General features: G+C 35.2%; 1 protein-coding gene across 9 annotated transcripts in view; it reads right to left on the reverse strand.

Moving 5' to 3' along the window:
• The window catches only part of LOC124075518 (dynein axonemal heavy chain 6-like), a 157,005-nt gene that overhangs the window by 56,500 nt on the left and 87,345 nt on the right, over positions 1 to 13,160 (reverse strand). For 8 of the 9 annotated variants that reach the window (XR_009224396.1, XM_058571164.1, XM_058571165.1 and 5 more), the window contains 8 exons: positions 12,010 to 12,222; positions 11,208 to 11,300; positions 9,780 to 9,899; positions 5,484 to 5,664; positions 4,275 to 4,371; positions 2,805 to 3,024; positions 1,326 to 1,490; positions 1,099 to 1,212 (listed from right to left, as the gene is read on the reverse strand). Coding sequence is in view for 8 of the 9 variants with exons in the window: in XM_058571164.1 (XP_058427147.1) it covers positions 1,099 to 1,212; positions 1,326 to 1,490; positions 2,805 to 3,024; positions 4,275 to 4,371; positions 5,484 to 5,664; positions 9,780 to 9,899; positions 11,208 to 11,300; positions 12,010 to 12,222 (1,203 nt within the window). In the remaining variant the exon portion in view is untranslated. The remainder of the gene's footprint in view (positions 1 to 1,098; positions 1,213 to 1,325; positions 1,491 to 2,804; positions 3,025 to 4,274; positions 4,372 to 5,483; positions 5,665 to 9,779; positions 9,900 to 11,207; positions 11,301 to 12,009; positions 12,223 to 13,160) is intronic. The other variant, XM_058571159.1, reaches the window with a different exon arrangement.

A 13,160-nucleotide genomic window follows, 5' to 3' on the forward strand; every position in this document is an offset into this window, starting at 1 on the left:
AAAATAAAAGGAGGGGCTGGGGATGTGGCTCAAGCGGTAGTGTGCTCGCCTGGCATGCACGGGGCACTGGGTTCTATCCTCAGCACCACATAAAAATAAAATAAGGATGTTGTGTCCACCAACAACTAATAAATAAATAAATAAATAGATATTTAAAAAATAAAAATAAAATAAAAGGACAACAAGTGTTGGCAAGAATGTGTAGATAAGAGAACATAGGAATGATGCAGCCACTGTGGAAAATAACATAGAAGTTTTCCAAAGAAATTTAACATAGAATTGCTATATGACTCAGCAATCCCGCTTCTGGACACATATAAAAAAGAACTGAAATCAGGATCTTGAGGAGGTATCTTAGTTCTATGTTAATAGCATCAATGTTCACAATAGCCGAGATGTAGAAACAATCTAAAAGTCCAGTAACTGATGAATAGATAAAGGAAATGTGGCATAAATATACAACAGAATATCATTCAGCCTTAAAAAGAAGGAAATCATATGCAATAATTTGGATGAATGTCTTAATGTCTTTTAGACATTAAGCTAAGTGAGATGAGCCAGTCACAGAGAGAAAAATAATGAATGATTCCACTTATATAAGGTATCTTAAATAGGCAGACCCATAGAAACAGAGTACAATTGTGGTTGCCAAGGGATGGGGAAATGGACAAATAGGAAGTTGCTTTATAAAGTTTCAGTTACGCAAGATGACTAGGTTCTAGGGATCCGTTATACAGCATTATGCTATTGTTAACAATATTGTATTGTGTACTTAAAAAAAGTTTTAAAGAAGATAGACCTTCTAAGCACAGTTATTCCTTAAAAGCTGCAAATCATGAGAACTGATGTTTTCCTCTTGAACTGTTTTTCTTCTATTTTTTAAGTACTCATATGAATACTAAACAAACATAAAGGTAATGTCCCTAAGAATAGTGGAACATGCACGATTTTAGTAAGAATCTCAAAGCTTTGAAAAGTTGTGTCAGAGCATTAGAATTGCTGAAAAATAAAACAAATGTATACAAACCATTCAAATAAAAACCACTGAAACTGTACCTCATGTGAACATATTCCATGTCACTCTGTTAAAAATCTCACCTCGAAATTTACTGTTTCAAAAGCTTCTAGGGCCTCTATGTGATTGCTGTCTTCTGTTTCCAGACATTCAGTCAAATCACGGCACCACATAATTTGAGAAATTGTCAGGATAACCTGAGGGATGGGGGCAAAGAAAAGAAAACAAAAACAAACATCCTCATTAATTTTGATGTATCTCACCAAAGAAGAATCCAGAAATGGAAATTTAACCAGTTTGCTTGTGTTACTTGAGAAGGGTGGCCTGCCACCACCCATTGTGTCCTTGGTTTCCCCTGATAATCAGCAATGGCAGCTTTGCTCAGGCGCCGCAGAGATGTGAACATGGCCTCTTCCACTTTACCAAGCCATTCCTCCACATTGCCTCGAGCCTTGAGGCCTTTTCCCAAGCCAACCTAGAAGGTAATCAGAGCAATGATATAATGGTTCAGGTAGGACTTGTAAGCTACACAAATCTTCTTTATTTCTATAACAGATCCCTAAGTTATATAAATACTGAAAGCTGAAAACAAATACTAGAATTTTCTATTGCCATCCCATCATCCTCCTCCAACATATAAATACTGCACTGTTTTACTGTTTACTCTTGGAGCCAACTCCTTATAAGAGGAATATATACGTGCTACATGAATTTCTTCAATTATTTCCATTTTTGTACTTATCATCAGATTTTTATTCCCAACGTTTCCTCTAAACCTGTTCTCATTAAAGTTACCCATGTCCTCCCAACTGAAAGGTCCAATTGACACTCTTTAGTACATCTCATGTTTATTTCTTAGACTTCAAATGACCTAAATATTTGCTTGTTTTGGACACCTTCATCTGTTCTTCTAACCTCCCTTTAAATTTCATGTTTCCCCAAGACTCTATCCTTAATCCTCCCCTTTTTCTTCTTCTGCACCATGAGCAAAATCTTTTGCAAGAAGTTCAATTCAGGATAAAAATAAATGTTTATGGGGTCCCACTCCTCCTACAGATACACTATTATGCTCCAACTGAACCTAATTCCTTGGCATTTCTTTGCATAGTTCTTCTGTCTATAATGCTTTTCACTTTTGTGACCATACAACAGATACTTCTCACCTTTTTTTTTACTGTATATGTGTGTGTGTGTGTGTGTGTGTGTGTACATGCATGGCACTTGCTTGATTCCTCACAGTTGGCCAATACATTCATTCTCTTAGTGTTCACCATATTCTAGGTGCTGTGAAATGCACTGGAGATGCTACCACTAGTAACTAACACACAATGCTCACTGGGTATTGCTTTAAGTACCCAGTAAAATTTATATAAAGTAATACCTGAAAGTTATCACGCCACTAATCAGGTACTAATCCTCACTTTATATAGGTGATTAAATGGGGTCTTAAATCTAGGTGGCCTGGCAAAGAACTGGCACTCTAAACTAATCTACTATTTTGCCTCTTGTGGAGAGTTGGGTAAGACATGTTTCCTGTTTTCTCCACTTTGTTTCTAAGAACAGAGCACATGTCTCTGTTACAGCATTTTCTGTGTGATTTTTAATTGTTTGATAATTTCTCCATTAGAGTTTGAGTTCTGTCAGAACAAAGGTTTTTTCTTGGTTATCCTTGAAACCACTGAGCTCGTAGAGCACCTGGCATGCTTAGAATGAGAATGTGCAGATATCTACCCCAGCACTGGGAGAGTAACAATTTATCTTTGAGGATTTATAAACAAAAGCACCTCACCCTTTCTCCCTCTGGTGACAGCATCGCTAAGATATCATTAGTGTAAACCTTTTCTGGCTCTCCGTCAACATTAGGAATTCTTCCTTCAGCAGGAGGCATGAGAGCAAATTCAAGCCTTGAAATGGAGTCAAAGCATTTCCTTAAGTGAGGCTGAACAGCCTGTGGATTTCGTGTCTGGGCCAAGATTTCCAGAAGTTCATCATTTGACAAGAAGTAAAATCTGTATTCAAGAGAATCTTTAAAATATAACTTGAAATTGAAGCTAAGCCTTAGGCAGATATAGAAGATAAATTACTTAGGCACATCTCTTCTAATCCACTAATTTCCTGGACCTTTATTTATACTAGATCTGGATTCATGGGGAAACCACATTTCTCTTAATAAATTTTCTATAAATATTAGTGATGATGCAGTTCAAATACCTAGAATTGACATATTTTTCATAACATATTATAAAATTGCTAGCTTTTGTTATGATACTGATTTATTAACATCTGTATTACTAGCATTTGAGCTCCTAGGGTGAAGATATATTATTTCTTCTCCCTAGAATCCATCTTGCCTAGTAACTCACACATACCTACTATTCTATACATTATTTGTTCAATAGGTGAATGAGTGTTTTCAGGAACCTTATTTGGTTCTATTAATGTATAGTGGGTAATCATTATGATTCAAAAGCATATGCTGGTCCCTGAAGCATGTGCTATGTTGAAAGTCACAGAATATTATTTTGCCAATTAACCATTTACAACTATATAAAGGCTATACTTGTGCAAAGAAAACTATTTTGTGTATGTTTCATTGTCATTATCAGCAAGACGGGTTTAAAAAATGTAAACTTACAGAATAAGGGTTTGGTAAGTTATAGCCCACATGACAAATCAGGCCTGCCATCTGTTGTTGTCAATAAAGATCTTTTGTCACACTGACATGCAGATATACTTTGTATGGCTTCTTTTGGGCTACAATAGGGGAGTTGAGTATTTGCAACAAACTGTATGGCCTGCAAATCTTTAAATATTTACTCGGTGGCCTTTTATTTAAAAAGAAAGACTGATCCCTGCTCTAAATAATGAAATATTCTTCTAAATTTGTCTTTAGTAATACATTTTCTATATTATGTTTAATTTATCCAAAAGTATTTGATTGTCATGTATAGCTAATCTGAGTTTCCTTAATTCCAGTATGCCTTGCTGATTTTATTTCTCTGATTGATTTCTTTATAATGCTATTTAAAAACAATGCTTGTAATGCTTTTACAACAACTTAAATAAAAATTGGTTTGGAATAAAAAGAATCCTTCCAGCACTTATCCACTTAAATCTTTACCAAATATTGATAACTTATTCTTCAGACTTACACTCCCAATCAAAATACAAGCTGGATTTTCATTGTCACAAATCTTTCTTGCTTCTCTCTCTGCTGGAAAACTATTAAAAAATGCCTTAGGTTGCCTTATAAACTTACCTTGGAAAGATAACTCTTTTGGATTCTAAATAGGCCTCTAGACACTTCTGAATTTGGTCAAGTAATGCATTATTGTTTTGAAAAGTTTCCAGAAGTCCTGTTCATTGAAAAAAAATAGTATTGTCAAAATTGTATTAAAATAGAGACTATGACTTTAAATGAAAGTAAAATATAATACTCAAATTTTAAAAAACTTAGCTTTACTTGATAGAAGAATGGACTAATAAAAGTGTGGAATTGGCTAAGAATTTAACATTACTTTTAATAACAACATTAATTTTAATATTTACCATATATTAACAAATATATTTGAAATATAGTTGGCTTCGATTTTTAGAAGTCTGGGAGAACACAAACAAAAGCCAGGTATTTGCCTTCTCCTTCATTTTCCAAATAAAGCCAGTCTCAAGAACCTCCCCATTCTCTGTCACTTTCTTACTTTTACTATCCTCTGTATCCTCTGCTATCTTTAAAGGACAAAACTGGGGCAATAGAACACTATTTCTTCATTACTAATCCTTGGTTCTATCTTTCCATATAGGTTTTTCTTTCTGTTTGTTTCTTATATAAGATTTTTTGGAAAGAGAGCACAATCCAACAACCTTCCCTTGCTTGGCAGGGAAGTTGTCTGTGAATATTCACCAAGATAGTCTATGTGTTGCCATTTGCTATATGATAAGCAGGTTTGATGAGACTTTGGTCTAAAGAGTAGTATTACCATGTATATGCACCCAGAAAGATTGGTTTCATACCCAGAGAACAGAATTTATTAAAACATTTCAACTTTGAGTCTAGAATTGCAGTAAGTGGTAATATTTTTAACTAGTATTAATTAATGAATTAAAAATAAGGTGTGGAAATTTTTGTGCTTATGTCTGTGGGAAACTTTGATACAGTACGTCAACTGAATATAAATATATGTCTTGTTGACATTGTGAAACTGTAAAAAAAGTCAAAATTGTTAAAAAAATGTGAGGTAGAAACATTATTGATACCCTGTGTCAACATCCTCAAATTATAAAAATAGAAAAAAGAGAAGTAAATACTTATTTTCCAACATTACACATTAAGCTGAGAGATGATAATAATAAAAGGTACAGTGTTCCATGAAGTGTTAAAAGTACCATATACTATTAAATTCTTATAGGTGACAAACATTTTAGATGATTGCAAAATCTTTTTACTTGTGTTTAAATATTTGTTTTATACCAGGTTGAGTAGAAGCTCGAAGAGCATTAGGCAGCCGGTTCACTTTCCTCATGATTTCTTTCCATGATTTATCCACTTGAAGGAACATCTTGGCCTCTGCAGGCAATTGCCTCTGAATATCTGGAGCATTAAAAATACTTTCTAGGTAGAGCCAGTTTCTTTGGCAGGTAAGCCATTCTTCCTAGGAGAAAAATATGGGCTCTATCAAAATTTAACTTTCAAATATAAGATATTCAGTTACATTAAAAACTACCACATGGTGGGGCTGGGATTGTGGCTCAGTGGTAGAGTGCTTGCCTAGCATGTGTGAGGCACTGGGTTGGATCCTCATCACCACATAAAGATAAATAAATAAATATATTGTGTACATCTACAACTAAAAAAATATTTTAAAAACCTTATCAAATGGGGAATTACTATATCTTTTCTCCTGAGGATTCATGGTTCCTTCCATGTACTTTGAAATGAAATTTTCTTAAAGGGTCCAAGACTCACCTCCACCTGATTTCACCCCACTGTCCATTGATTAGTGTTACAATGAGTCTGCCGCATGATTAAATGCCTGGAAGAAACAAGCTAGGGGGAGATGAGATCCTTACTTAATTAACATGAAGGGTTGGGAAAGTGGAAAGTTTAGTGACTATTCCAAATTTACCCTGGGTTACCATGAAAAAATTTGTTTTGGATTAGGGTTTCACTGTGTTGCTGAGGCTGGCCTCAAGTCTGTAATCCTCCTGCTTCCTTAGCTTCCTGAGTAGGTGTGACTATAGGTGTGCAATATTGTGCTTGGGTTTTTTTTTTTCTTTCTAAATCATGAAGCTTTTCTTTGCATTTTTAAAAATTTGTGTTTTAGTTGTAGATGGACACAATATCTTTATTTTTATTTTTTTATTTTTATGTGGTACTGGGTATCGAACCCAAGGCCTCTTGTGTATGAGGCAAGTGCTCTACCACTGAGCCCCAGCCCTTTGCATTTTTTTAAGAAAGGAAAAATCATAAAACCTGCTCATAACAAAACATGTGGAAAGTATAAAAGTCTAGGAGAATGAAGAAAATCATGTATTGTATCTCCTTTTAGAGAAAACTATTGTTAATAAAAGAAACCAGAACATTTTTTCAAATATGTGTTGATTGATTATACATCATTTTCTGAAGTGTCTCCTCAGGTCCTTGGCCCATTGATTGATTGGGTTATTTGTGGGTTTTTTTTGTGTGTGTGTCTATTTTTTTGAGTTCTTTATATACACTAGTGATTAGTGCTCTATCTGATAAGTGAGGGATAAAGATTTGCTCCCAAGATGTAGGTTATCCTCTCTATTCACCTCACAGATTGTTTCTTTTGCTGAGAAGAAACTTTTTAGTTTGAGTCCATCCCATTTATTGATTCTTGGTTTCAATTTTTGTGCCACAGGAGTCTTATTAAGGAAGTTGGGGCCTAATCCCACATGATGGAGATTAGGGCCTACTTTTTCTTCTATTAGACGCAGGGTCTCTGGTTGTATTCCTAAGTACTTGATCCATTTTGAGTTAACTTTTGTGCATGGTGAGAGAGAGGGGTTTAATTTCATTTTGTTGCATATGGATTCCCAGTTTTCCCAGCACTATTTGTTGAAGAGGCTATCTTTTCTCCAATGCATGTTCTTGGCACCTTTGTCTAATACAACATAATTGTAATTTTGTGGGTTAGTCTCTGTGTCCTCTATTCTGTACCATTGGTCTACCAGTCTGTTTTGGTGCCAATACCATGCTGTTTTTGTTACTATTGCTCTGTAGTATAGTTTAAGGTCTGGTATAGTGATGCCACCTGCTTCACTCTTCCTGATAAGGATTGCTTTAGCTATTCTGAGTCTCTTATTTTCTAGTTGAATTTCATGAGAAATGCAAATCAAAACCACTCTAACATTTCATCTCACTCCAGTCAGAATGGCAGCTATTATGCATTCAAACAACAATAATTGTTGGCAAGAATGGGGGAAAAAAGTACACTCATATACTGCTGGTAGGACTGCTAATTGGTACAGCCAATATGGAAATCAGTATGGAGATTCCTTGGAAAACTGGGAATGGAACCCCCCTTGACCCAGCTGTCCCTCTCCTCGGTCTATACCCAAAGGTCTTAAAAACAGCATACTACAGGGACACAGCCACATCAATGTTTATATCAGCACAAATCACAATAGCTAAATTGTGGAACTCCTAGATGCCCTTCAATAGATGAATAGATTAAAAAATGTGGCATATATACACAATGGAATATTACTCAGCAATAAAAGAGAATAAAATCATGGCATTTGTAGGTAAATGGATGGAGTTAAAGAAGATAATGCTAAGTGAAGTTAACCAATCCCAAAAAAACCAAATGCCCAATGTTTTCTTTGATATAAGGAGGCTGATTCATAGTGGGATAGGGAGAGTGAGCATGGGAGGAATAGACGAACTCTGGATAGGGCAGAGGGGTGGGGGGGGGAAGGGAGAGGGCATGGTTAATTAATGATGGTTGAATATGATAATCATTGTTATCCAAAATACATATATGAAGACACAAATTGGTGTGAATATAGTATATATACAAGCAGAGATATGAAAAATTGTGCTCTATATATGTAGTAAGAATTGTAATGCATTCTGCTGTTATATATAAATAAAAAAAGGAACTTATGAGGGCTGGGGTTGTGGTTCAGTGGTAGAGCACTTTCCTAGCATTGATGTGAGGCATTGGATTTGATTCTCAGCACCACATATAAGTAAATGAATAAAAGGAAAAAAATAAAAATAAAAGAAACCAGAAATGCAGGGTCAGAAATCAAAGTCTATAGACTTTACCTTTCCTTAAGGTCTCCTGCCATTGCAAGTGTGGGCCCAACATCTATTAGAGAGTTTCTTACTTCTCACTCTAGAGATGGGAGTTACACCTATATGTGTTTCAACCTGGTTTTTCTATGGTCTCATACTTTCCAGACAATGAATTCTCTGAGGGTCCCCACTATTCAGTACAGGCTTCTTTTAAGAACCCTCTGTGAAAATATGCCCTTTGACTTTGGTCTGTAGTCCCTTCATAAGGCTCATCATCAGTGCAGAGGCTGGACCTGGGTCAGCTATGTAGTATTCATTGAAGAGGATGGTTTTCTGAAAAGTTTCCTTTGAAATAAAGGTGAGAAGGCTAGGGGAGTAGCTCAGTATTAGAGTGCTTGACTAGTATGTGTGAGGCTCTGAGTTTGATTTCTAGCACTGCAAAAAAAATCTATCTATCTATCTATCCTGGAATAAGTTACATTTTTCCAATTACTGATCTTATTATTTCACATAAAACTTTTCATATTAGAATATGTAGAAAACTTAAACATAATTAAATCAAGCTAAACATCTGATGTGTAAAAGAGAAGAAAGTAGATAGGAAGAAAGTGAGATTGGTATGAATGAGTTCTTGTCTTGTTTGGGGATAAGTTGAGGTACAATAAAAAAGAGGAGTGTGCCACAAGGAAGCATTCCAAGGGGCTTCAAGCAACAATAAATATTCTTCCAGAAAACATAAGGTTGTTGTTCCAAGATGCTTAAGGTGGACCAGGATATGGCACTCAGGCCCTTGTGGGATCCTCCCCTCTTGAGTGTGGTACACCTATGACTTGCTTCTACCCATACAGAATGTGGCAAAGGCAACAGGATGTGCATGATTACATTTGTGTTTAATAACACTGAAGCAGCTATCTTGCCAGGAGATTTTCTTTTCCTTGCTAGATTGATGAAGTAAGTGGCCATGTTGCAGAAATCTACCCAAAGAAAAACTGAGTAACATCTAGGAGCTGAGGATGACCTCCTTATGAGATCCAGTAAGATATTGAAGCCTTTATTTCCAGAGTTGCAAGGAAATAATTTCTTGAAGTAAGGGAGCCTGGAAGTGGATCCTTCCCCAGGTGAACCTTTGGTGAGAATCCTGTCTGGCTCGCATTTTTTATAACAGCCTTGTGAGACCCTGAACAGGCCCAGTACAACCATGTCTGAACTCTTGGACCATAGAAACTTAGATAATAAATATATATTGTTTTACACTATCAATAAATGTACCTTGCTTAAGTTTGTGATATTTCGTTTCATGGAAAAATAACAATACAAGCTGCATAATTATGTAAAGAGCTCAATACATGTGTATTTTCCTTACATTCCAGATATAATAATATCAAAAATTAAATCATACATTTCTAAATTATATAGTATTTAAATAGTGAAACAAACATTTCTAAGGGCCTTATGGCTCTCCAGTTCTTGGACGCTCTGTATTGAAATTACTCTCTTACTTACCAATGTTTGATTAAACAAAGCAAGTTGTTTTTGCCAATCATCCACTCGTGCCTTAAGGGGACCTACATAACGTGATGAGGCAATGGTTGCAATATTGATAGTGCTGTCATCAAGAAGGACCTTTAAGAAAAAGTGGAGAAAATACATGCAATACCATGCATTTGTGCTTTCAGTGATATTTCAGATGTTCAATCCCAAGAGTCCATTTAAAGGCCAACTTTGGGAACAAACAGTTGTAGCTTTAACTACTTTCTACCCATCTATTTTCTCTGCTTATTCCCTTCACTCTGGCAACAACTCTATCATGCAGGGACTTTTGACTACCAAATCTCTGCAGTTCCTATAATTATTAATGGCATTTTATTGGGTTCAACACTTTTTTTCCCTGCTTACTGCTCAGTAAATGGCACCTTCTTTATATAATTTAGTCACACAAGCATACCTTCATTGCTCATCATACATTATATTTGTAAAATCAGCTTTCTTCTGTTAAATAGTTAACATTTTACTTCAACTATCTCAAGTAAGATGAAATTAAAATTCATATCAAGTTCTGAAGGTCTAGGTAGTTTTCCTGTTACCTTCCTCCCTACTGTTCCCCTTTACACAACAATATTCTCACAGAACATGTGGACTTAAAAAGATGTGTCTATTAATCTGGAAGATTTAATTGTTTGTTTTAATCATAAACTTCTGGAAGCAGAAACCCCATCAGTTGGCATTACTTGGCCACATACCGAATGCCCTTTATTTTGAATTTGCTCTTCCATCTATTGCCCAAAGTAATGTCTAGTCTTGCTCTTCCAACCTACACCTGGAAAAAGTCATTGTATTTCCAATTTTGGCCTGGATACCTCCTTAAACTAGGGCTTAGCCTTTTAATTTGGGCTATATGACCCAAATTCCTTTGCCAAACAAATGTGCCTTTATATTTCAAGTGACTAAACATATTTCAACCATGGGTTAGATTTATCTTATTTTGTGATTGATACAGCATGACCACCTACTCCTTATATCAGCAAATTAAGGTGAACTCTTATTGTGCTCATTAATGTTTATTTGCTTCATTGAAACACTTCGAAATACCTTTTATTCTCTTTGGTATTTCTCAGCTGCCACTGTTGAGGTCTGGCTTTTCTTGGCTGATGTATGAAGAATTCTATGATCACTTCAGCCATAACTGATCTCTTTGTTTTTATGGTGCTATCAACTACAAGTACTGTAACTCTTAAATATATATGTCACTTTCATTTCCTAGATAAATATTTCATGTATAAGTATTCAAGTCAATTATTCATATTCATATCTTGTTTCCAAATTTGATTTTTCCTTCACTTATGTTTCATCAACTCATCTCAGTATATCATAAAAAATTTTGGAAGTATGATCAGGATCTTTACCATAAATTTTAACAACCCAGTTACCCACCTGTATGTCATCTGTGCCTCCCAGGATAAATACATCTTTAGTGTCACGATGAGGCAGAACAACAAATTCAGTTGTTTTCCAAGAGTCTTCCACCTTAGAAATAACACAAGATTTTGGAAAATCTAAATTCATTTATGTTTAGGTACTCAATCAGTGGATGTGAAATAAGAATAAGAAAAAACTCTATAATTATCCTATTTTTCCTCTTACTGCCCCTAAAATTCTTAAACATGTCTTCTTGGTAAGGTGATGACATTGATTTGCTTACTTTTATTTGATTAATGTTGACACATAAAAATAACTCATGGTAATTCAATATGCATTGCCTTTCATCTTATGCTTTAAATTAAAAATATTCTTTTATGTAGGCAACTGGAAGATTTGCATGCATTTAAGGCAAGGAGATAGTGTTGTAAGTAGTAAAGCTGTTTGAAATATTTAACACAGTTTTCTTTGGTAGTTTGGCAAATAATGTATTTTTCTCTAAACATCTAACAGATGTTCCTTGGTATATGGGTTTCCTATAAAAGAATGCACATTTCAAATCTTATTGCCATCAAGTTTCTGTTGGGAGACAGGTGAGACAGAAAGAGGGAACTTACAGAGATAATATTAATAATAATGATAATTAATAATACATAATAAATGTAAGAAGAGAATAAAGGGATGCTGATAATAAGAGGGTACAAACTGCAATGGTAAAAAATCCACTTAGATAATAAAAAATTAGTGATATTTATGTTGAGTCTGAAAACCTTTAATTATCTGATTTTAAGAATAAATATGTATTTTCCAGAATTACCTTTTTAAGAATTATTTCCAAGGAAGCTTCTCCAGAAGCCTGTCCAGATATGTCCTGGATTTCTTGGCCAAAATCAAACACATGCAATTCGGAGAGCCTCTCCAAGGTTAATGGAATTTCAGTATCCACCAGGGAGGCATCAACGGTTTGTTCAATAGCTGTCCAATGTCTAGGCTTCAAAGTTGGGTTCCTCAAGTCAATGATAACTGGAAGCTGGAAAACAAACATTCTCAGAGACACCAATGCTGGGGGACAAAAAGACAGTCAATGTAGATAATAAATAATTTGGTCCAACTGGGAAAATAGGGTCTGAGTGGAAAGGAAAGAAAATCAAATGCTGACATCTCCAACTCCCTTCCCCACTTCCAATCTGTTGCTAAGGTAATCTGCCCCAGGAATTGTTTCTCACTGCAGGGAGTTGTTCATTAATGCTTCCTGGGCTGGTCTTCTCCTACCTCTACCCGGTACAGCTTCATTCCACCCTTGGATCACTCCACCTTCACCTTTTAGACACATACACAGATGTGGAGAGGGAGAGGGAATGGCAAGATAAGAGAAGAAGGAGGGCTGAGAACAAAGACATTCTAAAATGTATAAAAAGGGCAGGACACCCCCATTTCTTACTAATAATACTAATTCTATACAATATCTTCTAGAAACCAAGAGGGAATAGTTCCCAACTCATTTTATGAGGCAGCATTACCCTGATACTAAAGCAATGTAATAAGATTACAAGAATACTGTAAATCAATGTTCCTCATGAATATAAGCACAAAAACCACAAACCAGTATAGTATACAGAAATAGACTAAAGCATATAGTCAGATGACTTTTGGCAATAGTGAAAAGGTGATTCAATGGAAAAAGGATAGACTTTTCAAATATTGGAGCTCAATAAATTGGATATCCATATGTAAAAAAGTAAAACTTACATATTCCCTAATACTTCATGCAAAAATAAACCATTTACCTAAACACAGAAAGCTAAACTGCAAAACTTCTGGAAGAAAACACAAAGAAAGCCTACATGTTGTCTTAGATTTCACAAAAAGTGTTTGGATAATATACTAAAAGCTTGATCTGCAAAAGAAAAAAATTATAAAGTGGATTTTATCCAAATTAAAATCTTTTTGCTTTGTAAAAGTTACTGT

The sequence above is a fragment of the Marmota monax genome, unplaced genomic scaffold (genome assembly GCF_021218885.2).
Source record: "Marmota monax isolate L192 unplaced genomic scaffold, Marmota_monax_Labrador192_F-V1.1 WCK01_AAM20220418_F8-fsc00420, whole genome shotgun sequence".
NCBI classification, from domain to species: Eukaryota; Metazoa; Chordata; class Mammalia; order Rodentia; family Sciuridae; genus Marmota; species Marmota monax.